General features: G+C 32.2%; 1 protein-coding gene, 3 long non-coding RNA genes and 1 pseudogene across 8 annotated transcripts; 4 read left to right on the top strand and 1 right to left on the bottom strand.

The window, feature by feature from the left end:
* Positions 1-558: 558 nt before the first annotated feature.
* Positions 559-2,422, top strand: LOC108853169 (F-box protein At2g21930-like; annotated as a pseudogene).
* A 5,632-nt stretch (positions 2,423-8,054) lies between these two features.
* On the top strand, positions 8,055-9,656 carry LOC108860275 (uncharacterized). Its single transcript, XR_001950633.2, has 3 exons — positions 8,055-8,429; positions 8,858-9,327; positions 9,469-9,656. It is a non-coding gene; the product is annotated as an uncharacterized LOC108860275 (long non-coding RNA).
* A 1,731-nt stretch (positions 9,657-11,387) lies between these two features.
* On the top strand, positions 11,388-12,922 carry LOC108855894 (homeobox-leucine zipper protein ATHB-6). The gene is made up of 3 exons (XM_018629819.2): positions 11,388-11,620; positions 11,716-12,095; positions 12,193-12,922. The coding sequence occupies exons 1-3, from the start codon at positions 11,551-11,553 to the stop codon at positions 12,643-12,645; spliced, it is 903 nt and encodes a 300-aa protein (XP_018485321.1). The 5' UTR covers positions 11,388-11,550; the 3' UTR covers positions 12,646-12,922.
* Positions 12,923-17,290: 4,368 nt separating this feature from the next.
* On the top strand, positions 17,291-19,596 carry LOC108848852 (uncharacterized). Of its 5 annotated transcripts, none has more exons than XR_008944415.1 (9): positions 17,291-17,485; positions 17,567-17,796; positions 18,015-18,157; positions 18,248-18,309; positions 18,381-18,487; positions 18,562-18,682; positions 18,782-18,919; positions 18,999-19,055; positions 19,143-19,596. It is a non-coding gene; the product is annotated as an uncharacterized LOC108848852 (long non-coding RNA). The 5 variants fall into 5 exon arrangements; XR_001949093.2 differs by having other exon boundaries at positions 17,296-17,485; positions 18,381-18,471; XR_008944416.1 differs by lacking the exon at positions 18,248-18,309 and having other exon boundaries at positions 17,294-17,485.
* LOC130510692 (uncharacterized) lies at positions 18,677-19,147 on the bottom strand. Its single transcript, XR_008944417.1, has 2 exons — positions 18,862-19,147; positions 18,677-18,804 (listed from the first exon to the last, which is right to left on the bottom strand). It is a non-coding gene; the product is annotated as an uncharacterized LOC130510692 (long non-coding RNA).
* Positions 19,597-27,026: the final 7,430 nt, after the last annotated feature.

Raw genomic sequence — 27,026 nt, 5'->3', positions numbered from 1 at the left:
CCGATGGGGGAAATGTAAGTTAAACATAATAAATAATATTATTGGATAAATAAATTCAAATTTTTCTTTTCAAAATTCGAAAACAATCCAAAATATATTTTTACAAAATCAAAATAAAACAAAAATTCAATTGTTTTTTAAATTGAAATTTTTTGACCTATCACCATTGATGGGGGCGGTTTCTCATATCATCACCGATAATGGTAATTTTTTTTTAAGAAATAAAGCTGACAATGGTAGTTTCTAACATATCATTATTGGCGGTGAATTTTTTTGACATATCATCGATAATGGACAGTTACTTACATACCGCCGTTAACGGTGATGATGTATAGATAGTGATATGTCAAAAATATTTAAAATTTGTGAATTTTTTCTGAACTTTTTAAAGTTTTTTTTTTGAATTTTTAAAAATTTAAAATCATATCATCATTTGACAATTAATAACTTTTAAATAATAAAATTTAAATTCTATATAGTAAAATAGATTAGAATTCATGTGATATATATGTGGAAAATAACCCACAAATTTTAGCCCTTTAGGCCTTTCCACGAATCTTCTTCTGACTGTCTGACAAATAGAAAAAAGAAAGATGACTTTGGCTGTTTCCCCTGTTTTCTGCCATGGAGAGACAGAAGTCCAAGCTTGCAAAGAATAAGAACATCCCCGATGATGTAAGAACAAGCGGAGAAGGTTCGATTCCTCTTGATCTCATCCCAGAGATACTCAAAGATTTGCCTGTTAAAACCCTAGCAAGGTTCATCTGCGTATCCAAGCCCTGGTCATCCATCATCCGCAACCGAGATTTTGTTAAATCGTACTTGATCAAGTCGTCGACGACTCATCCTCAAGGTCTCATCTTCACATTCAAGAGCAAACGCCACGGAAAACACTTCTTCTTCTCGTCGAGTCAACGCCAAGAAGGAGATCAATCATCAATATCTTGTGTAGCAAGGTACCATATGACATGCCATTCTCAACCGTACACAGTCATTACTCCATCTGTCCACGGTTTGATTTGCTATGGACCTCCTTCTAAGCTCATGGTATACAACCCTAGCACTAGACGGTCCATTGCTTTGCCTAATGTCGATGCTCACAGGATACGCATGTACCACTACTTGGGTTATGATCCCATCGGTGGTGACTACAAAATGTTGTGTATGAGTAGAGGCATGCATCTTCGTAGGGGACGTGGCTTAGCCCACAAGATTCAAGTTTTGACACTGGGAAATGGGAGTTCGTGGAGGATGATTGAAAACTGTCCTCGTCACTCTCCTGAATCACCTCACATATGTATAGATGGTGTTTTATACTATGGAGGTTATTTGGACACAAGTACTCGTCTCCTTCGTAAAGATCATGTTGTCATGAGTTTTGATGTTAGGTCTGAAAAATTTGATATTATCAAAGTACCAACAGAAAGAGCAACAAGGTTTACAAGAATGACGAGATACAATGGGAAGCTTGCTATCATGTTCACAGGATATGGTGGATTTGGTTGTGGTTACTCTGGCTATATCGAGTTGTGGGTTTTAGAGGATGCTGCAACACATGAATAATCCAATAAGAATTTCGTTTTGCCTAGATTAGCTTGCAGGGATGCCTTGTTTCAAGTATTTTGTGCCATTGATGGTTCAGGAGAGTTTGTTTTGGCACCAGAAACTTTGCGCGCACCAACGTTTTTTATGTTTTGTGTTATGATCCTAAAAACAATAGCATGAGAAGAGTCGAGATTGAAGGGATATCAGATAAGAAGCAGCTTCGGTTTTGGGATGATGACTCGGATCGTCGTACAGTCTCTATCTTCCCTGGTTATGTTGAGAATCTCTTGTTTCTATAAAGAGTGCTCCTCCGGACAATCCTTTGCTTTCGCTGTTTTTTTTTTGTTGTTGATAAAAAGATATTCCTCTTCGTTAATGTGTCATTGTGTTGTGTGTGACATGGATTTCATCTAGTATCTGCTCTGTTTTTTTAGGTCAGTGCCTTTCTATTCAGGACCACGTAAGTAGACAAATACACTCTGTTTGTTTGATTCAAAGCTAGTATAAGAGACTTGATGAATCGAAAAAAAAAACAAAAGAATGAGTTTCAGTGTGCTCAACTCCATCAAGCAATTACTTGAAGCAATAAAGTGGTCCCAACATTGTCGGCATAAAGGCCATTGAGTAAACTCGACCAGCATCTCTATTTTCTTTTCGTACCTACCGAAACAAACAAATAAGGTTCGTTCAACGGTTACTTTTGTTCCTGAAACCCCAAACTTTGGAAATTTTTGCGCCTATGCTTCTCTGTAAAAACGGAACCCGAGTGCATCAACTTCAAGATGCAATCACAAACTTCAAGCAAGATGGACAATATTTACTCGAGTATTATGGAAGACTAAACAAGCTATGGAAAAAACTATAAAACCTCTAAACAAGTCGTCCTTGCACTTGCCATGCAGCAGCTGAGATAGATAAGGAACGCGAAGATTATTGTGTTCATAAGTTTCTATTTGGACTTGATGATGCACGTTTTTCTTCTTGTGTTATACGAGAAGGACAGAACATGATTTCTACAAAGGCTAAAGAAAAACGTGCTGATGTTTTAGGTTTCTCTGCAAAAACAGAACCTAGCAAAGACGTTTTTACTTCTACTAGTGATGATACAGACTACCGGTCACGCGATCTTATGTGAATGTGCACTCACTCTGGACGCAAAAGTCACGATGTATCCAAATGTTTTCTACATCACGGCTACCCCGATTGGTATCAAAAACAGTTTCAACGCCACAATAACTTTTTTACGGTCAATCTTGTCAAAGCTTTCAAGGAGGAAGAGGAGGCCGATCAGGTGGAAACAAAGGACGTGGTCGTGGACGTGCTTCACATACCACGGAATCCATGAACGGATCAACTCCATCAAGAAATGACTTGAAGTAATAAAATGGTCCCAACATTGTCAAAAAAGGCGTCACGGCAGTAAATTCGACTAGCATGAGCATCTCTTTTTTTTTTCTTCTGGTACCTACCAAACAAAGATTAATCAAATCAAAGAGGAGAACATCAGAAACTTCTAATTGAGAGTTATTCATCTAAACATTAGTAGGCTAGTAGCTGACCTTGAAGTGTTGTTACCTGATACAAAATTTTTAAAAAATGTCCCTGTTAAAGTTAAATTTGTAAATGTAGCAACAGTGTGTTGCCTCGGATAAATGTTGTTTTTAGATCCATCACTGCAGACACACATGCTCATCAAGGAAAAAGAGTTCGAACAAAGTAACAACCGACTATATAATAATACACAAAATCACATACAGACGGTGAAACAGCAGAGAAATCTAATTGATTACCGCCAAGGAAAAAAGACCGAACCACCGACATAGAAATCACTGTGCTTGTAGGTCTTATTTCTCTGCTGACGTGGCAATTGTGCAGATACTTTGTCCTTCTTTTTATGGATAAGCACGAGGATGATTCTCTTTCTCTCGGTGACGGCGTCTTTTTCTGGAGTTAATACGATGTCATATTAGGTGGAAACACATTCCCTTCTTCCTATCTTCATTTGTCGGTTAACATGCTAAGCTGCCTTGACTAAGTGCATGATCAATATCGTTACTAGCATCGTCACTATCATCAATATAGTTTTTTTTTTGCCAAAGTACTCGTCTTCTTATTTAAGTTTCATTGTACACGCCTTTTTGATTTGATTGAACACTGATTTTAGTTTCTATAATATCCAGAATTCCAGATCTTCATTGTTTCTTCTACATTTTATAGACTTTTCACATATATTAAGAAATCACATTAAAAATGCATTGATTTTTGTGAATAACAATTTTCCATAATCTTTGACCAATAAAAATCCAATAAACACAATTAATTTTCTTGAAGTTAACAGATTTTCATTAAATAATACATTGAAAAAGTAAAAAATGTATCTTTTTAAAACAATTTTTTTTTCTAGAACATAGATCTTTTAAAAACAGAGGGAGTAATAAATTTTGTACGCAAACCCGAAATTTTCGATATGAGATCCGCTCTAAATCAGCTCTAAAAATAAGAGAGATGAAATATTTGGATCTGTATCTATATAGTAAAATCCTGAATCCGTTAAAATCAGATCTAGATATATTAATTTTTAGATCTGAACCGGATATATACCTTTTGTGTAAATGTATGGTAAAATATGACCTTTTGACCACTCAAATTAAATGAATCTTGGATTTAAAGACTAACTAGACTTTGATCCGCGCTTTCAAAGCACGGATTTATTTTCTTTTCTTTTTTTTTTAAATTGACAAATATTTAGTAAATGTCATATTTTCATATATTTGTTTTTTTATAAAAGACTTAAGTTTTTTTATCTTTTTTATCGTATTTCATTTTAAAAGAGTATAGGCATGAGCACAATATCCGGACCCGAAGAACCAACCCGAAACCGATCCGAAAATCAGGGTCCGAATCCGATCAGACCGGGGGTAAATTTCGAATGAGTTCTAAATTGCTATATCCGAAGAACCGGTCCCGAATCCGATCCGAACCGAGAACCGAATGAGTACCCGAAGATATTCGAAATGTGAATATATATCTAAAAATATATCTTATAATTATAATTAATTATTTTAATATTTTAAATTAATATTATAAGTTAACTATAGTAGTTATATTCGGTACTTTTGAGTATTTTTGAATAAAATATGATAGTTTAGATAAAAGTTTACCCAAAAAACTGTATACAATGTATATTTTTGGTTACTTTTGGTTACTTTTGAATAATTTGGATAAAAAAATTTGAACCGAATCAGATACTTTGGTTACTTTGAGTACAAATAACCGAACCCGTTTTAGATATTTTGGTTATTTGGTTATTTTTCAGGTTCTTATGCATGAGAACCGAACCCATCCGGATCCGGAAAGACCCGACTCTAACCCGACCCAAAATTTTATAATACTCGAATGGGGTTTAATTTCAAAACCCGAAAAACTCGATACCCGAAAGAACTGATCCGTACCCGAGTGGTACCCGAACGTCCAGCCTAATGAGTATTTATGTTTAGAAAATTAAATATTATTTTTAATGAATTAAGTTAGTATAACTCTGATATATTAATTTTATTATGTGGTTAATTTTTTTAATAAAAAATATATATACTTTTAATAAAGATTTATACTTTTCAATGAAAAAATCAAATTTTTATATGAATGCTTAAATTATATTAAAAGAAAAACATAATAATTAAGTGATTAATTTTTGTTCACTACACAAAATATTAAGAATGGTTGAAAATAAATTATTTGAACTTGAAAAAAAAATAAGAATTGGATCTGATTTCTTAATCGGCTCAAATGGCCCAAGAGAGATGATGTGGACAGTGGGCTGGATCCAAAAAAATGCCCCAATAAAGATGTGTTATTAATATTACTTGATTGTTCTTAATGAAATAAACAATGTTAGTTAAAGAAATGACAGATTTAGGTAAAAAACACAATATGATCATGCTTTAATAGTATAGATGGACCTCCAAAATAATAATCTGTATCCAAAAAGTATTTATAACTCTACTTAATTTCTAACTCCAAACTTTATTTTTGATGATTTTAAATATTGGTTAAAATCCGATCCGAACAGAATTCGAAAAGAACTGAATCGAATCTGATTCAATAATTAATTAAACTTGAATGAGACTTATGAATAATACCAAAATTTTAAAAATCTGAATCAACCAAACCAACCGGAAAACTGAACTGAACGCCTAGGCTTAACGAACGTCATCATTCTATAACTTAGTTTAATAATTTATAGATGGATTAGCCACAAATATCACAACTTTTTTAAAAGGGATGATTATACTACCATGCGAATAAAACAAAACGATACCAATAATTTGCAGTAATATAAAAGTTCTAAACACATGAGACTGTTCTTCACAGTTTTAGGTATTGTCATTCTAGTTTTTTACTATAATTAAATAATTTCTGCAGTTGATTTTAATTTATATATAAAACTAAATTTTGTTGGTATCGTAGAAACGCTATACCTCATACAAAAAATATTCCCTGCTCGCACTCTTTAGCTAGAGTCCCAACAGAGATATTTAAATTATATGGAGCTAAATATAAAATTTAAATTTATTTTTATGATTGTAAAGAGAGTTATATATATACCTGGAATAGCGATTAATCCATCTCATTATCACTTATTTTTCAATAAATTCACATGACTTGTCTCATATATAGCCCATTTTCCTGTAAACTAGATATAGTCTAAAGTTCAAAAAAGATAGATTAATCGTTATTAAATAAATTCATTCCAGGAGTGGTACTTCAGTTATTTTATAGATTCAATTTCGGTATAGTTTGGTTCGGTTCGGTTTTGTTTGGTTTAGTTTGATTAATTCAGTTCTAGAATTTTTCTAACCGAAGTAAACCATAACTAGTTTGGTTTGAGTTTGCTTGAATTCGGTTGATTTGGTTTTACTCGATTTAGTTCAGTTTTTTTGTCCACTCCTACATATATGTTTTATCATATTTTTTAGACACTATCTTAATCCACTAATTGCCCAAAAAGATAGAAAACATAAATTTAGCAAGCTGTGGTTAGGAGGCTTATCTCATGGAGTCTCTATTTTCTCTTTACATTTCTTTTCGTTTACAATTCTTTAATTTTATGTTTTTAAGGAAAGCATGTTACCAAATTCATTGATGATTTCAATATATGCGTTTATTACTCATTTTCATCTTAGTTAGATGTGATGTAATTATTATGATAATACTACTCTGTATGTAATCTATCTTATTAAAACAGAAACATTCTGTTGGACCTAACATTTATTTTGTAAGTTTTTAAATTAAATACACATTTATACTATATATTTAAACATACATTAAATCACTTTATGTTTCTTTCTTTATACTACTATCATATTTCCAAACAATATACTTATTTCTTTATACTACTATCAATGTTTCCAAACAATATATTTATTTCTTTATATTACTATCATGTTTTCAAACAATATATTTTTATACTACTATCAATGTTTCCAAATAATACAATAATTAATCTTAGTTATTTTATATCTATCATTTTCTCTTTAAAATTTTGTAAAAACGTCATAATTTTAAAGTTCACTATCATAAATTGAAAAATAGTAAACTTTAAAATTCCCGATTATAAGATTACAAATTATGAAGCTATTACAATTTAATCCAATTAGATTACATATCCGTCATCCATCAGTTCAATCGGTTAGTCTCGGATTTTAGTGATTTTTTAATATGAATATTTAAAAACATAAATTGAATTGTCAGATCTCCGGATTAACCGGTATAATCACAATCGGGTTGAATTTAAAAATACTGATTTAAATGAAAAAATATTTTAAATACACACTCTTTAAAATTTACCAAAATATTTGTTAAATTATTAGTGAAATTTTTCATCGTAAAATATTTCGCGCTTCAAAAGCGCGGGTCAAAATCTAGTTATACTTATATAGTGAACACTAAAACGAAATTGCATTTTCTTATCAACTATTTCGATCACATAAAAAGAAAACATTTTTTCTGACCAAAAAAAAGAAAACATTTTAGGGAGGTAAATATATAGTCCCGATGAGGACTGGCTTGCGGGTCGAATCCGTTCTGCACGATACAAAACCCGCGGGTTTCAAATTTTTGGTCAAAAACTCCGATTCGCACAATCCGTGAACAGATAAATTTATACCGGTATTCGTTCCGCTTAATTTTTCGGGTAATCCAGGAGATCATGGATTATACTTTTTCGAAATAATTACTTAATTAATTTTCTTCTAAAATATATATATATAAATAATATAATTATAACTAAAATTTATATATTTAAAAAATCATTATTATTTTTAAAATTCTAGTATTTTTAGAAAATATATACCCTTTTAGAAAAATAATAATTTAAATCTATAAAAGAAAAGAAAATTATAGATTGGTGGATACCCGCAATTTAAAATCCACCAATTCACACCCGCTCTCATAAAATACAAATAACCCGTATTGCACCCATAAATTAGTTTTTGCCCCTGTTCTAAAACGCGGCCGCCTAGCCGCGTAATCGGCCGCGTAATCGCTAAACGTAGGTTAACCGTGGCGAATTGGACCAATACAGTTGCATTATACGTTAGACCGATTTATGTCCGCCTAGTCCGTATTTTAACATTACGCGGACGTATAACTGATAAAACGTTGGGCTGAAAAATTAATCATATAACATTTGTACACAATTTGGCCCAATAAAAAACCCATCAGTAATAAAAAAAATAAAACTATTATCTATCTTCCCGACAGTAGAATTGGGGATTTCTATCAACCCTAGTTTCATTTGGTCACTCAATCCAGTGAATCCAAAGCAAATCACCGAGAATCAAGATTGTCCACTGGTTGCAAATTCTTGTTGTAGCGGATTCAAGGTAATAAAGCTTTAAAGCGTGGATGATTCAGATGTATCTTAAGTTTTTTGTTAAATTTTATAGTGAAGCTTTTATAGTTCAGTGGATAAGTTTTTTAAAGGTTAATGGAGTTTGTCTTTGCCTAATGTTGATTTAATGAATTGAACGGTTTACTTGAATGAGAGTGGTAACTTACTGATGTTTATATTTTATTTGTTAGCTTGACTTTGGAAGTTTCAAATTTTGTCGTGTGATGCCATGTTTTGTTCTGTGAAGCTGACAAAAAATAAAAGTTTTGTCGTGTGAAGCTATATTAAAGAAATGGTCACGTACTGATGTTCTCTTTACATATTTTGTCTCATAGTGATATTTGTACTGTATTTTAGTAACCATAATAACTAAAATATACTGATTTTCGTTTATTGTCAAAATGTTTATTGATATTTCAGCTTAAAAATGGATAATTCAGCAACAGATACACCCTCGCCTCTGAAACGAAACTCAAATGATGTAGGTTGGGAGTATGGTATGTGTGATCCACGAGTTCCAGACAAAGTAAGATGTAAGTTATGTGGCAAAGAGTTTTTTGGTGGCGTCTACAGAATGAAAGAACACATTGGTCATTTAAAGGGTAATGTCTCGGCCTGTCCTATGTCATCAAAGGAAGATCAAGAGAAGTGTAAGAATGCAATAATGGGAGCACAAGAGAAAAAAATAAGAAGAGGAAGCATGAGGAAGCCATAAGGGCAGAAGTTAACATAGACAAAAATAGCAATGTTGAGGAACTAGAAAAAGAGCTTGGAACTGTTAAAGCTCCTCACTTCCAAGGTCCTCTTGTTCAGTTTGCAACTGTCATCAACCCTGAAGCTTCTTTGGCTTCTCAGACATCAACAAAACATCCATGATGCTTCTCAGACAGGTCTGATTAAATCAAAAGTTTAGCTGGACTTTTGGCCGACTGATTAGCTTCTATAGTGTCATAGAACAATCGTAATTAATTAAGTTGTATTGAACTTGTTTGCATAATTTACCTACTTGTCTTTGTCTTTTAAATTTTCAGGTTTCCAAATACCAAGTTCTAACTTCCAGCACATCAACAAGACCACTACAAGATCAATATTATATATTTTGCTTATCACTGAAGAAGAAAAGGATTAGAAGATAAAATCCTTAATACTTTTGTTTTTCTCATGATCAAAACTATATTTTTTGGTGACTCTTGTGAGTGGATTACTCTTTCTTTTTGTATTAGATGTGTGATTGAAGAAACAATTCTTCTGATATATAATCTAACTTGGTATTTGATGTATTTTTGTATATTTAAAACTAAAAACTTACTAAAAATAACTCTCCGCGTATACCCCGAGTTTATCCCGATTTTTTAACAACTCGCTAGGCCCGGGGTTGCCGCACGGATAGCGCGTAGCGCGATTCCGAACAGGGGTTTTTGCAAATGTTTCGACTCGCATTCATTTTTTGACGGGTCAAACGGGACGGAACCTGCGGACTAAGAGCATCTCTATTAGGGGTTTAAACCCCTAATCTCTTAACTGTTTCCAAAAAAAAAAATTAAAAAAATCGTGGGGTCCATATTCTGAGTGAACCTGTCTCTTAAAAGTCCTTTTGAGTGAACCTGTCTCTTAACTGTTTGCGGGTCCCACGTCACGTGGCGGCCCGCAATTGGTTCCGTTCTACTTTTTTAAAAAAAGAAATTTGTTTTAGAATTCGAGCCCAGTCTCACTAATGGAGATGTTCTAAGGGCATCTCCAACCTCACTCCATTTTCTACTCCAAACATCATTTTGGAGTAAAATCTTCTCCAACCCCACTCTATTTTCAACTCCAAAATAGAGTAATAGCTAGGGTTATTCCATTTATGGAGTAATCTTACACATTACTCCATTTTGGAGTTGCACTTTTCTTATTTATGAAATGGTCCTTTAAAATTTTAATGTTCTCATTTATTATTTGAATAATATTTTAAAATGATATAATAACATGAAAAACAAGATATTTTATTATTTAATAATTTAATTTAATATTCGCGGTTCGCTATTGTGAAAGGACATATTCGTTTTTGGAAAAAAAAATTGTTACATTACATCATGACTATATGTATAATTTTACACAACATGATAATTAAGGATGAGCGTGAACTCAACGCACCAATTGAAATTACAAGAGAAACTTCAACTCTAGAGATCGAAACTGCATAAGATGAAAATATCCCGATTTCAAAATTTTCTTACTCGATTTAGGAATATCAAAGATAAAGAAACTCATTTTTCATTACAAAATGCATTAATTGATCATTTGTGAAAAAAAATATTCTAATGTTCATTATTGAACCAACTTATATATTATGTTTTATTCTATTTTTATGATTTCTTGTACCTATTAATAATAAATGTTTAATTTAAATAAGTTATATTTTAAGGAATTTTTGTAAATATAAAATAGTTGGGGTTAATTGGTAAAATTTTATAAGTATAGAATATTATTAACTATTTTTATAGATAAAAATGGAATAATACATTAGAGTAAAATATTATTCTATTTTGGAGTTGCACCATTTTAGAGTAAAATTTGGAGTAATACATCGGAGATGTTCTAAGACTCTAATTTGCAGTCTTAGTCTCCCACTCCCTCGTGGTGGACCGGAAATTCCTTTCCACGTATTGCTTAAGCCGAGCCAAGTTGATCAGAGTAAGCCGAGCCATCAATATCCATTTGATTTTTTTGTTAAGAAAGTTTCTTAATTATTTTTTTTCTCACTCGAGTTCAAGTGATACCGGAAGAAGCCTTGAGGTAACTGGGTATAGCCGGTAAACCCCTCAAATCGCAATCAAGTATATTGAATATTTCTGGTTTAACATTTTATTTACCAAAAAGAAACACACAACAATATCTACCGACTTAACCATGGTTAAACTCTAACCCAAACTGAGTTTATTTAAAGAGAGAGAAAGTGTGAAAGCAAGCTTGTTCATATGAAAAAGGAACTCTCTCTCTCTAAAGAGAATCCCTCCACTGTCCTGATTTATGTGCATTTCTCTCTTGTTAACAGAGTGACAAGATCATCAAGTAGTAATCTTGAAGTAAACAAAGATTTTTGAGATAACCTTTTATTAAGTGTTTGTCTGATGATGAAGAGATTAAGGAGTTCAGATCCAGTGGGTGGTCTGATCTCTTTATGTCCTACGTCTTCTACAGGTTCTTAATCTTAACCATTTTCTTTAGCTTATTATCTAACAAGCCCTTCTAATTTTTATAATTTCTACCCTAAACAACCTCGATTTGTCAAACAGATGAGCAGAGTCCAAGAAGATACGGGAGAGAATTTCAGTCGATGCTTGAAGGTTACGAGGAGGAGGATGAAGAAGCGATAATTGAGGAAAGAGACCAAACCGGTTTAGCTGAGAAAAAAAGACGGTTAAGCATTAACCAAGTCAAAGCCTTGGAGAAGAACTTCGAGTTAGAGAACAAGCTTGAGCCTGAGAGGAAAGTGAAGTTAGCTCAAGAACTTGGTCTTCAACCTCGTCAAGTGGCTGTTTGGTTCCAGAACCGCCGTGCACGGTGGAAGACAAAACAGCTGGAGAAAGATTACGGTGTTCTTAAAACTCAGTACGATTCTCTCCGCCATAACTTCGATTCCCTCCGCCGTGACAATGAATCTCTTCTTCAAGAGGTAACAAAAATTCAAACTTTTTCTGCTTAAAGATCGAAACTTTATGCTTAAAGATTGAGACTTTGTGTTGAAAGATTGAAACTTTATAAACATACAGATTAGTAAACTGAAGTCTAAGCTTAACGGAGAAGAAGAAGAAGAGGAGGAGGAGGAGGAAGAGAACAACGCCGTGAAGGAGGAAGAAGTTTCGTTGCCGGAAAATATAACAGAACCGCCGTCGTCTCCTCCGCAGCTTCTAGAACATTCGGATAGTTTCAATTACCGGAGTTTTACCGATCTCCGGGAACTTCTTCCACTAAAGGCTTCCTTCGCCGCCGCCGCTGGATCGTCGGACAGCAGCGATTCGAGCGCCGTGATGAACGAGGAAAGCAGCTCTAACGTCACGGTGGCTCCGACGACGGTTCCGGGCGGTGGTTTCTTCCAGTTTGTGAAAACGGAGCAGACGGAGGATCACGACGACTTTCTGAGTGGAGAAGAAGCTTGCGGTTTTTTCTCCGATGAGCAACCGCCGTCTCTGCACTGGTACTCCGCCGTTGATCACTGGGCTTGAAGCTTTAAACGCCGGAAGAGGTTTTTGGATTGGATTAAATTGTTCTCTTTTTTTCTATGTGGGTTCGGAGGAGAAGATGGAAAAAGGAGGGGGCACAGTGGGAATAACGAGAAAGTGGAAGGGTGAATGGGAAAATAAGGAAGGTTAGGTCTGGGCGGGAAATAATTGATTAGGGTGAATTTGTGATTATGTTTTCTCTGCCGTTTCGTGCACTTCTTGTAATTAAGGATTATGAGGATTGAGAAAGGGGAAAAGTTAAAAGGAGTAAAATTGAGCATGGAATCTTTAATCGAATTCGACTAAGCTAAATCCTAAATCCAAATTATACAATTTTGAGCCTATCATGAGTATAAACTGGATGTGTTGATTCCATTAAATTTTTTTTTTTACTACACTAGTATTTGTTATTTAACAAATTATTAATGGGATTATTATTTTTTTAGCGACAATGAATCCGACTATTATTTTACTGCAAAATAACTCCTATATAACTTATATGTTTTTAGAAAAAGTTCCACAATAAACAGAATGTTTTACCATATTAGTGATAGATATTTACGTTTTAACATATACTACTAGATTTCTAATTGCGCTTTAAAATCACATAATAATTCTGGATGCAAAAAGTTATTTAATGGATGTCAAATATACTTAACATTTAATCTTAAATATATGATGTTTGATGTTTATAATGGAGAATTTTTTTTGAACTCTTAAACTTTAGAGTGAATTGGTTTAAGACCCAAAAATGATCAAATTAAGAAAATATCTATGATAAAACAAGTTTGTGTCTATGGAGGAAAGTATTATGGTGTAGATTTAGGGTATTGGCTTAACTAAGACAAAAATTTAATGTATGGAATGCAATTTTTCTAAATCTTATATCCAGCACCATTGTTTTCATATATGGCTCGGACTCAAGGTCAAACTAATAAATCCGGTAACGCGTATATAATTCACTTCAGATCTAGTGAAAATCCATTAATTGAGAACACAATAAATTTAGTAAAAACTCGTCATTAATGATGTAATTCTAGTTGATCCAGTAAAACCTGAAGAAAAATATGATCACATTATAGAAAAAATTGATTAAAATTATCATATATTTTTCAAAATTACATAAACTTAATAAATAATTAGATTTTCGATTCTTTAAATTTTGATAAATAAATTAATAAATCATTCAAAGAAAACGAATAGAGAAAATCAAAATTTATTGATAGAACAATATAAGTTTATTTCTATATTATTTATCTATTACAATTTTGTATTTTTATTTATTTTTGATTTAAAAATTAATTTAAAGCAATTTTATTTAACTATATGTTATCTTAAATTTTGGAAGTTATAATTTGGTAATAAAAATTAGTTAAATACTTGTAAATTACTAGACTAGTTTCTTAACAAATTATTAATCGGATTATTATTTTACTGCAAAATAACTCCTATATAACTTATATGTTTTTAGTAAAAGTTCCACAATAAAACTGAATGTTTTACCATTATTAGTGATAGATATTTGTGTCTTAACATATATAATTAAAAATGTCTATTACTATATCAGTAAAATTTTGTGTAAATATGTTTTCACTACTTTTTAGTGATCACTTACTTACAAAAGTTCCCAAAAACGTAAGTCTACAAAAGAAAGACAAACACCTAACCTAGTAAAAGCCATATTTATAATTAGTAAATCAAATATAGATCGATTGAAGCTCATAACTTCAAGGAACAAATTTGCATGAAATACATCAACAAGGTTTCTTTAACAGAGACAAATCAAGGAAGCAAAACAAGCCAACCCAGATAGTCCATAAAAATAAGAGACAAAGCTTCTAGCCTTCTACCATCACCAACACACAATTTTTTAAGTTTGTACGCCTTCAGCCAAAAATGGTGATGATGGAGTAAGACCGATTTGAAACGCCATAATGAAACATGATAAAGGAATAGATATCATAAGATCTTAAGTAAATGAAAAAATTGATTAAAATTCTCATATATTTTTAAAATTACATAAACTTAATAAATAATTAGATTTTTTGATTCTTTGAATTTTGATAAATAAATTAATAAATCATTCGAAAAAAATGAATAGAGAAAATCAAAATTTATTGATAAAACAATATAATTTTATTTCTATATTAATTATCTATTATAATTTTCTATTTTTATTTATTTTCGATTTAAAATTTAATTTTAAAGTAATTTTATTTTACTATATATCATCTTAAATTTTAGCCAAAGTTATAATTTGGTAATAAAAATTAGTTAAATACTTATAAATTATTAGACTAGTTTTTTAACAAATTATTAATCAGATTATTATTATTTTTAACGACATTTAATCGGATTATTATTTTACTGCAAAATAAATCCTATATAACTTAGATGTTTTTAGTAAAAGTTCCACAATAAAACAAAATGTTTTAACATTATTAGTGATAGATATTTTTGTATTAACATATATAATTAAAAATGTCGTTACTTACAGTAGTCTGTAAAATTTGGTGTAAATATGTTTTTAGTAATCTGTAATGATCACTTACTTCGAATATATATTTCATATCTCCTAATGTAAAATATTAACTAATATGAAACAAAACGAAAAGAAACACAAATCTCAGTTAGAATATAGACAAAATATAAAAAGACAACAAAATATTCACAAATTTGAAGTAGGTTATTAGTTATAAGTCGAACGACTTTAATTAAAAATTTATATTATTGTTATCATAAAGGCATATTTTTAAATTGAATTAAATTTCATTAAGTTTTAAACTATGTTTATTCCAAATTATTTTAACTGGAAATTTTAACTATTAACTTGTATTTTTTATTAAATTAGAACGACGATTTGCAAGAAAATAACTGGTCTTTGTGTATGCATGTGCCTCTGGCTTGTATAGTCGTATGTGACTGTCCGTCCATACGTAAAAGTTGCAATTTAGTGTTACGCTGTTGTGTTAAAGTTCTGAATGTTATTATTCGTATCACACTGTATTACAATTAACAGTAACAAATTTTTTATATGTCATATATTTGTACTTTTTTTTACTGAGAAAATTGCACCGCAGTTATATCATTTGTTTTGCACCATTCAATTCATTGTTATCATTCATAGCCTAGATTTTTTCCTTGTGCTTAGACCATTTTCAGTGTATTTCTCTATTTTTACATTTAAAATAGAAAAATTCTATAATAAAGATGAGTTTTACTTCAATGTATTTTTTAAAAATAAATATCTTAAAATTTTGAGTAAAATATAGAGGAATGTTATTTATTCCTCTATAAATAAAGGAAAATATAGCAATTTTATTTTAGAAATGAAAATAAAGGTGGATTAGAATAATTTTGACTCTAAATACTATCAAAGACATAAAAATAGGGAAATGTTGGAGATGCTCTTGGACCTTCTTAGCTGCATTGGTTCTTTGGATATAACTAGATGGTCATTTCTGCTATATGATCATTGATCATTTCCACTATATTTGTTTCGTTTCTAATCAACGTTGTTCTTGGTTTGTGTTCGTCTTATTCCTATAGTTGGGTCTTCTAACCTTTTTGAGGCGATTAACTTTTTGTTCTTTTCGAGGATCAAGACTTTTGCTTATTAGTACTTTTATGTTTTAATAATTATATTTGAAGTTCAGTTATAAATACATTGGCTTATGAAATATAAATAAACAAATAATGTTGTTGTATTTTCTAAGTTTAAATAGTATTTCTCATTTTATGGAGTGCTAATTGTTAATTTTTATTTGTTTACGTTCACTATGTGGTTTTCGTTCAAATAAAGTTTTGGTTTATCATAAATTATGATATGTTGATATTATCACATATAGTCCAAAGACGAGTCTTATATATAGTTGATAAACGAATCTCCCAAAATTATTTTAAATAACAACAATAAAAAACAATATGGTTAAGAAACCAAATATACAGATTGATTGAAAACATTGAAAATATATTAAATTGAATCGAGTACAAATTAATATTATTGAAACCGATAATCTGCTTAATATTTGAAACCGAAACTATTTCAGGTTCGACCGGATCTTGAAAATTTAACTGAACCCAAATTAAACTTGAGTAAATCCAAATCGAACCTAACTAAATCTAAACCGAATCCAAGTAAATCCAAACCAAATCCGACGAGAACTTTATATATATCCGAATGAGGCACAAAATTCTAAAAATGCAAAAGTTCAAAACCATCGTAAGAATCCAAACCAAAACCCGATTGAGATCCGGATTGTCTAGTCCTATTTTCATTTAATAGTTAATGTCTTATACCCATCTTAACATGTTATACAGTATCGAGCTTAAGGGTCTCGAGATTGTATGATTATTTATTAAACACTATCATTAGGTCCTCCGTTTAAAATTGAATTTATTCGAATTCGAGTTGTCTCGGCTTGCGAAACCAACAGTGTGTTGTTATAATTACACTAATAAAGTATGCTTAAAGGTAATCTGGCAAAGCTCTGGACCACATACACCTTTGATCACTCATCATAATAAGATAATCTATAATATAATGAGCGAGTTTCTCTCCTGCCTATGTGACACGTGGCATATTTATTTTAATGGGCTGTCCGTTTGGGCTTTTCTTTTAAGATTTGTGTTTTGGCTCATTTTGGCCCATATCGTCTCTTTTCTTCTCGACGTCTGAAAGATTAGGGTTTTGACGATATTTTTTTTTTCCAGATCACTCTTCCTCTTCCGTTCTTCTTCAGTTATGGTGAGCATTAAAACTCGACTGGGAACTTCTTCTGTCGCCGAGACGATTCGGCATTCCTTAACGCATCTCGAATCCTCATTATATAGAGCTCTCAAGGTGACCTCTCAACCCTTTTCTCTACATTCTTCAAACATCGTTTACATCATTTTGAAACTCTTGCAAAAATGACTTCACCAGCTGCCTTAGCCGCCGTCCCTACCGTCGCCCCTGTCTCCGCCGCCACCGCCGTCTCCGCATTTGCCGCCGTCTCCGCCACCGCTGCCGTCCCCTACACCACCTTCGACTCACTCCGACTTGGCAGGACCGCCCAGTCTTTGGTCGGCAGACTCATCCGATTCTGGGATGCTAAGGACATTACTAAGAACGGGGAACTTTTGGGAATAACCCTTTTGCTACTTGATGAGAAGGTGATTGTTCTTTGTGATTGTTATATGATTCAGAAATATGATTGTAATAGCTCTGATCGTTTTCTTTGTGTGTTAGAGCAAGTAAGGTTTTTTTAGTATTTAGGTAGATAACATTAAGATTCAGACATTAAGATTCACTATATAATAGATTTAATCACTTCATCATAAATGGTCCTGATTTGTTACATCTCCGTGAACCTTCCTTATATAAACCTTAGATTTCCGATTAGCCGCATCGATGGCAGACACCGAGACTTTTTCTTTCCAAGCGGAGATCAACCAGTCGATGTCCCTCATCATCAACACCTTTTACAGCAACAAGGAGATCTTCCTTTGTGAGCTCATCAGCAACTCCTCCGATGTACGTCTCTCTTGCTTCCTCTCTTCTGTTTTTTGGGTCGATATGTGGAATAGGTTTTGATTAGTGTTGTTGTTATCTCCAATGAAATAGTGAACTCTGAGGTATAGTGTTGCTGCCGGTTTGAGCTGAATTAGTTTTGGATTGAAAAGCAGGTGTGGCAATTACTACACTATCATCTATTTATATCTGGTTATCAATCGTCAAGCTCTTTATCAATTTTCAGATGTTGTTTGCTAAATGTGATATTTGCAAGCGTCTGACCATAACAACGCTGCAGCAACGACTAGACTTGTGGTTCGTCTTCTGATAGATCCGTAAGCCAAAAACCATGTACAAATCTCTTAATATTTTTGTCCTTCTCATCTTTTTCCTGATAAATATTACAATCTCATATAACATGACAGTGATGGTGTACTTGTCGTTTATGTGACAACGCAACAGCAATATTTCGGGGTCTCTAAAACACAGGTGATAAAACTCAGTCTGTAATGGTGGTTACAATGCGAATCCAAAAAAAAATTGGAGGTATAGTCATTTATTAGAATTATAAAACATTTTCACATATATGTTTTCTATTTTATTTTACTTACTATCATTGTCTATGAAACAATCTTTATTCTGCAGGTATTCTCTATCTAAACTCACACCTATGAATGTTAAAACGGGCGGCCCGGTCCCGTTTAGGCCCTGCTGGTGAGTCACACCAGCAACCAAATTTTATTTTGACACTAATCTTCCTGCCAACAGAGAGTTCACAGCCAGGTTACAACTCATTCTCTATATCTCTAAGACTCAGATTTAAATGTGTGCTAATATTCTGCATAATACATGCTGTCTGCAGCCTGGGAGGTGCAACAGGAGAGATCTGAATACGTTCATCTCCAACTCTAACGAGCAGGTAGTGCTCAGGCTTACACCGTAGTTTATAGTCCTTTATCACTTGAAAATAGCACTTTTTAATCGTACCTGTATTGACTTTGTGAAGACACGGGAAGCTGATTTCATTTGCAAAGCTTAGTTGTTGAGGTCCTCCAACATAATGGCTGGTCATATTCGTTGCTTACACCGGATGCAGCAGAAGTTGGACAAATCTGGCACTTCTCTTCGTTGGAATAGATGTGTTTATCCCAACGCTACCGGTGTTATCAGGCATGCAATTTACATTTTCAGCACTGCTGCAGCAGGAGACGATGAACCAAACGCATGAACCAAACACTCTCGGTTTGGAAGCGAAAGAGAATAGCTGCAAACGCACGCGTGAGTGATAGTTTCATGCCCACACTTAGCGACAAAAAGAAAGAGAATAGCTGAACAGCTGCCAAGTGTCAACCACACTTAGCGACTTTTTCTAAATTTTCAAGTTGCTATGATTTGTTTTTCTTGAACAAAAAGTTTCTATGATTTTGAATCCACTATATTATACAATTTCAACTTTGGTTTTTCTCTCCCACGAGGAGAACACTAAGTTTTATAATAAACATGCAGCGTTGATGGCATTTCACATATTAATAATGTCTATAACTAAATGCATCACTACATGTTTATATCGTACACACGACTTTCGTAAAGAAACGTAGCTCACTATTTATAGTCTACAGTAAAAACAACACTTCTTATTAATACCATAATAAGAACATATACTGTGTTCAATCATATGCTGCGGTCAATCTGGATATCGGTTCAGTTTTTCGGTATTTTGGTTAGTAAAATAGAACTACTTTTTTAAACCTATATTTACTTCAGTTCGGTTCGGTTCGATTTATTTAGCGTCAGTTTTTGGTTTATTCAGTTTTATACCAAAAACATAATTATGTAGTTTGGATCATATTATGTAAATTTTAGAGTCATGTTGTCAATGCAGTCATTATTTTTAAAAATATTAAATGTTTGCATAAAATAGCAAAAAATAAAAAATGTTTCTACTATCTAATAAAATAATCAAATATAGAATTAAAATCAAAGTTCAGAATTTTGAAAATAAAAATAAAAAACAAAACAGAAGCACGGAAGAAAAGTTTTTCTATTTTTTTCATATTTACTTCATCAAAGTCATGTTTCTTCGTCTGAACATGAAACTATGTTCATTTATAAATTAGAAAAAAATTGTAAAGAATATAACTGTTTTCCATAAAATTTATAATCTTTACTTCATTTAGTCGATGTTAAAAAAAGCAAAAAAAAAATAAAAGAAGAAGACTAAGAAAATAAGAAGCCTTGGGTGTGATTACCTAAATAAATATGGTAATAGTTATTATCAAAAAAAAAACAACTTATATAACAAATAGATTTTCATGCGTCGTTATAAAATATATACATATTTACATGTTTCTATTTTGATCGGTTTTTTGGTTTATTCGGTTTAATCGATTATAAACCAAATCATATCCAAATCATACGGTTTTTATAAAATCACATCTATTCGGTTTGTATGATATATACCAAAACTAAATCATATTGTATATTTTCGTTCGGTTCGACACGGTTTGGTTTTATCCTATTGAACACTCCTGCATATACACATATCTACGTAAGTCCAATAAAACAAAAGAAAAAAACAATCCATACATATATCTACAAACCTTCATTCATAAAACCTGACCACAAACCTTTATAAATCAATAACTCGGCTAATCCGTTTCACAATCCCAAAAGGAACTTCCAAAACATGAGTCACTCCTCCACAGATAAAAACAGGACAATACTAACGTTCAATAACCCCGCGCTTGCGCGGGGATTCTGCCACTAGTTATAATAATCACAAAGATTCAGCTAATTTAGATTTCTAAATGCATCTATTGTGTATTCATGTTTACTGTTCGATTAACTGAAACATATTGAATTTCACATATTTTTTTTTTTGCTAGAGAATTGAATTTCACATCTTGCTACACAATTTCTTATATGTTGTGTAGTGGTCTATTTTTCGCTATGTTTACTATAATACTCAAAACTTTAACACAAGGTGAAATTTTGGCTTAGTGTACGTTGAGTTTAGTTTACGTACAGAGTCGGTTTAGTCGTCACCACCATCTTATGGCTAATTTCTTGAGATTGGGTTAAGGATAAGTTATGTTGTAGCATCGATTCCTCTGCACATATAAACACTATTTTATCATAAAAGTTTAATATTCTAATTTTTGTGGACGTAGTACAAAATAAAATAAATAATTATTAGACTTATCTCATACGGTATTTTGTTTTTTAATTTAATATTATTCCATAAAAAATTAAAAAAATCCTATTGCTAAAATTATTTATATTTTAGATTATCTATCTTATTAAAACAGAAACATTCTGTTGGAACTAACATTTATTTTGTAAGTTTTTAAATTAAATACACTTTTATACTTTATAGTTAAACATACATTTAATCACTAATGTTCTTTTCTTTATACTACTATCCATGTTTCCAAACAATATACTTATTTCTTTATACTACTATCAGTGTTTCCAAACAATATACTTATTTCTATATACTACTATCAATGTTTTCAAACAATATATTTTTATACTACCATCAATGTTTCCAAATAATACAATAATTAATCTTAATTATTTTATATCTATCATTTTCTCTTTAAAATTTTGTAGAAACGTCATAATTTCATAAATTGCAAAATAGTGAACTTTAAAATTTCGATTATAAGATTACAAATTATGAAACTATTACAATTTAAATCCAATTAGATTACATATCGGTCATCCATCAGTTCAATCGGTTAGTCTCGGGTTTTAGTGATTTTTTAATATGAATATTTAAAAAACATAAATTGAATTGTCAGATCTCCGGATTAACCGGTATAATCACAATCGGGTTGAATTTAAAAATACTGATTTAAATGAAAAAATATTTTAAATACACACTCTTTAAAAATTACCAAAATATTTGTTAAATTATTAGTAAAATTTTTCATCGTAAAATATTCTGCGCTTCAAAAGCGCAGATCAAAATCTAGTAAATAATTAATGATAAGCTATAGAGTTTAATCTATAGAGTTTATAACAGGGAACGTCAAAGTCTAGGAAAGAGAGGAAGGGAGACTAACTTACGTTGTTCAAGAAAAAAAGGGAGACTAACTTGATATGGAGTACCTATTCCAAAAAATAGTAAGTACCTAACTGTTGACATTCAAAATATTTCTTTATCAAATTAAACTTGCCTTCACATCATTTCTTTTGAACATCTCTTGCATTCACATCACTAATTATTAATTTTTAACTAAATACCAGACTAAAAAACCAAGTAGAAAAAAAAATCAAAATTGAAAACGGCTTGGCGAGTACATGAACTGAATCTCGAATCTACTATATATAATATAAATACTTTTTTGTTGTAATTTTTTTATCTCTCTCGGAGAATTTTTTTTTTTCCCTCAAGTAGATTTATATTATATAAAAGGCCGGAGCCCAACAGGATACAAACTAAAACCCAAAGACTACCGGGCTACACAAATAAAATAAACGGTCCCGCAGCCCACCCAAACAAACCACAAAAACCCGACAGAGCCCAAATCGAGGAGGCAAGCCACGTGGGGTGATCTACCCATTACATGCGACACGCGTCGCCATCCGCCTCAACTCGACCGTCTCCGTCGCCGACACCATGCCCTCGGCGCATCACCATCAGGACCCGAGATCTGTCGGAGCTCAAGAACCAACAGAGCCTCCGACCAAACCAACGCGTTCCTCATCGTTATGTCTTCATGCCGGATAGAGATCCATCGAAACCGTCGAGATCCTCTCCGACTTTGCACCACTTGACACGCTGGACAAACGACCCGAGAAACATCACTTTCTTCTATTGAAAGTCATCACCGTCGCACGAGAGGAACCCTAATCACTCTCGGTACAGAACCAGAACCACAACCCTAACCGACAGGACGCCAAGAACCACCGTAAACCGGAGAGATAAGACTGTGAAAGTCTTCATCTCCCAGGAACAAGATCCGAAGATGGCGAAGCTGACGAAGCTTCCACCTCTCGGAGACAAAGGCCGGCGTCGGCGGAGCTAATCAGAGCCTCTACCTCCCGAAAAAAATACCAGAAACGACTCTCTTCACCACGACGAACCAAGGAACCGCGTCTTCCCACCAGATGAGAAGCCACCACAGGAAGGGGCTATCCAGAGCTCAGACAAGGCGGAATAAAGGAAGAGGCGATGAAGAGATCAAGAGTCGTGAGACATGCTGAACAAAAGAAGAGCTCCGGCGACGACACGCACGGTCACGCGCGGCCGCTCGCCGGATCCGAGGTGGGATCTATTTTCTCTCTCTTTCTTTCTCTCTTTTCCAGATATTTTTATTACCATCTCTCTCGGAGATTTCTTGCGTGCTTTCATCATCAATAAGTATTAAGTTTTTTTTTCTTCAATTAAGTATAAGTTGTCAAACCAAACCGATTAAAACCTTAAAAAAAAGTAATAGAACTATTTTAAAATTATCTGCTTAGATATTTTGAGTTAGGTACTTCACTATTCATATAGTACTAAATACATGTGGATATTTTACACGTTCCATAATATTTATCATTTAACACGATCACGAATCTACATTCGAGTCTACAGTGTCGATGTAAGTAGCATCTAATGAAAATAAAAAATCTAAAGTCATCTTATGTACTATTCATGTTATCAACCTAAAAAAAAAATGTTATCAACCTAATCTTTGCTTGTAACTAAGAAAATGACAAGTAACATAACAGGTTACAACAGTCACGGTGATGAGATACGCAATTACGTACGTATTACTAATATTAGCGATGTTCATTTTGTTTAGAAAACATTTGGGATGCTAGTAAGTAGTAAGAAGACAAACAAAAATGAAGAAGCGAAAGGGAACACGTGACTCGACATTAAAGACATCTTTTATTTCCTAGTTCCACGACCACGACATATATCTCTTCTTGATAAAGAAAAGACATATATCTCTTCTGTTTTTTTCTCAATTTTAGAAAGCATCAAAAAGTAAATTTTCCCATTTTTAGAACATATATGAAGAATTCAAAAGATAAATAATGAAGGACAGCAAGTCAGCAGGTATATAGTTTACAAAAAAACGGTCAGCAGGTATATATTCAAGACTCTTTCTAATGTTGTAGATAGAATATCGTATCAGAAAGGTCATATACAAACGTGACTGTATATATGTAAATAATAACATATCGATATAACAAGATTGGTAGTAAGATTATTTTACAAAAAAAAATATTGATAAGATTTTGTAAATGATTCCAATCATTGTTAGTTAGGTTTTAAACTATTACGACATCACTAATCAAAAATAAAATACCAAAGACAAGAATCCATTCTGTTGATGGTAAAAGATACAAACACAAATGATTTCAACACGTGAGCTGCAATGCTTAAATTTCAAATTCAAAACATATAATTAATAATCAATAGAAATGGTTTGCAACATGGTTGAAGAAGCTCTTATATATAAGCTCGCATATAAAACTTAAAATCTAAAAGATAACTTTTTTTTGGTAAAAAGCTAAAAGATATGTTCTGATAAATCTTTTATTTGGCAAGAGAAAGTAGTAAGAAAACAATATAAGAAAAAATGTCAAAAAACTCCAATAATTCCAAAAATAAAGGTCATAGTGTAAATATTTTTTCTACTGAGTTACTCCATTTTCTACCAATCAACTGAAATTGGTTTTCAGCTTATTTACTCCAAAAAAGAACCAATGTTAGAATAATATAAAAATAAACATGTACACACATATACACAAGTAAACATGTACACATGAAAACAAGTAAATACGTACATATATACAAGTAAACATGTACACATATACACAAATAAATATGTACACATATATACAAGTAAACATGTACATATATACATAAAAAAACATGTGTACATGTGGATAGTGAAATACATGTGTATACATATTCTGATATTTGCAGTTTACAAAACACCCAAACTTCAAAATCATCATCATAACTTGGGTAATGTACAAATAATTTGGTGTACATATTTCCTCATAAACTGCACTGCTCTAATTTGGACCAATAATTTGAGCAATGTATACATGTACACATGTGATTTGTTTTCTTTTCGGAACTGCTATGCTAAAAACTATTAAAATCATCATCATAACTTGAGTAATGTACAAATAAATCAGTGTACATATTTCTTGTTAAAATGATACTGCTCTAAGTTGGAAGACCTATATGTGTAATATTTATGTATACGAGGATGGTGAAATTATATGACGTTCACATATTATTGTACATGTTAATTTGTGTACATGTGAATAATTGTACATGTGGATAATAAAATATTTGTGTATATGGTATAGTGTACACATGTACACATGTATGTGGTATAGTGTGTACATGTACACATGTACATTGACATTTCCTCATCTTTACACTTACAAAAACAAAATTTTCTCTTTCACATGTACACATATACATTGATATTATGTATACGTGTACATAAACAACATACATAAACAAAACACAAAACATTATTGTTTATTTTGACAGTATTGAACGAAATGAAAGCAAGCAAAAGATAAATGGCCATTCTGTAATTATAAAGAAGGGCTGAAATGAACAATCAAGAATTTAGGGAGTTAATTCGAGTAGAAATTTGCACAATTAAAAAATTTGGGGTAAAAATGCAATTATATGAATCATAAAGGACCAAACGAGCAAAAACCTAAAAAAAAGCCATTGATGCTCTCGAGCTTGTTCTGACGGAGCTGTGACGGCGAGATCTAGGGCCATGTCTTCGGAATTTCTTTAAAGAGTCTGCCGTGACGCTAGTTCTGCTTGTCCCAAAAAAAAATTAAAGCTTTGGTTGAAACTTCAAAGGAGTATGTGGTCGTGCAGAGGTTGACGATTGCTGAGATTCATGGCAGAATTTAATTGAAATGGAAGTACGCGGTGAAAGAATTAACCCAGAATATTATGTCAAATTTAGGGTTTTGACAGTAATAGATCTCAGTATTTTGCTTTTGAAATCTTTGTGTCTTCCTTTTTTAGAAGATTGAGAGATAATTAAAAAATTAGAATTAATTTTTGGATTGAACGAAAAAGAAAGAACGATGGAAGAAGAAGAAAAAAATGAAAAAAAATGATGGGTCCTACTAATTGAAAATTTCTAGAAAGTCCATTTTGGTTTGGATAAAAAATGGAAGAAACAAACCAGACTGAGAAAAGAAACGACTCTAGTCACATCCCATAAAGTTCAAGTTGGGAAAAACTACTCTATTAGCAGAAACTGACTTATCTTGTAATTAAAAGTTAGAAACTGTCCTACACCGTAAAAAACTCGAATAATATTTTCATCTACCCTAGACCAATGAAAAACGTTACTCCTAGTTTCACTTTTAATTTCCTTCATTTTCAACCTTTACCACCTCCTTACACTGATAAATACCAATCAGAGCCTTCATTTTTCTTTTATTTTCTGAACACGTTATTTTTTATTTTGTAAAAATAAATATTAATAGATGGATAAAATCAGGGAATAAAATATAGACTCTAAAAGATAACTGGATGGGAAGGATAAATCATGAAGGTACTTTATAGAGAGAAAAAGGTCGTCAGTCACTCAGTTGTGATTGTGCGTGTACGTGAAGTGGAAGCATGAAGCATCATTTTTTGAATCTATCGAAAAAAACAATAATAATAAAAGACGATGCAGAACCTCTGACACGTTAAGAAGCTTTACTCACGTCATGAATAGCATCTGAAAGCGAGGCAATCAGATCTTAACAAATCACAGTGTTAACTTTTTATTACTTCGATATTTTCTTCTATATAAACTTTTTTTTTTTAATTTTAATTACTGGGATACTTTTTTGGGTCAACATTATTTGGATATTTCCTATTCCATATGAGTAATACAAGAAT

The sequence above is a fragment of the Raphanus sativus genome, chromosome 4 (assembly GCF_000801105.2).
Source record: "Raphanus sativus cultivar WK10039 chromosome 4, ASM80110v3, whole genome shotgun sequence".
Lineage (NCBI taxonomy): Eukaryota > Viridiplantae > Streptophyta > Magnoliopsida > Brassicales > Brassicaceae > Raphanus > Raphanus sativus.
This window is presented reverse-complemented; position numbering and strand designations above follow the sequence as displayed.

What these genes read in the sequence shown, in the direction of transcription:
- LOC108855894 (XM_018629819.2), top strand. Translation starts at nt 11,551, where the DNA reads ATGATGAAGAGATTAAGGAGTTCAGATCCAGTGGGTGGTCTGATCTCT. An exon ending in ATGTCCTACGTCTTCTACAG is followed by an intron (nt 11,621 to 11,715) that starts GTTCTTAATCTT and finishes TTTGTCAAACAG; the next exon opens with ATGAGCAGAGTCCAAGAAGA. An exon ending in ATGAATCTCTTCTTCAAGAG is followed by an intron (nt 12,096 to 12,192) that starts GTAACAAAAATT and finishes ATAAACATACAG; the next exon opens with ATTAGTAAACTGAAGTCTAA.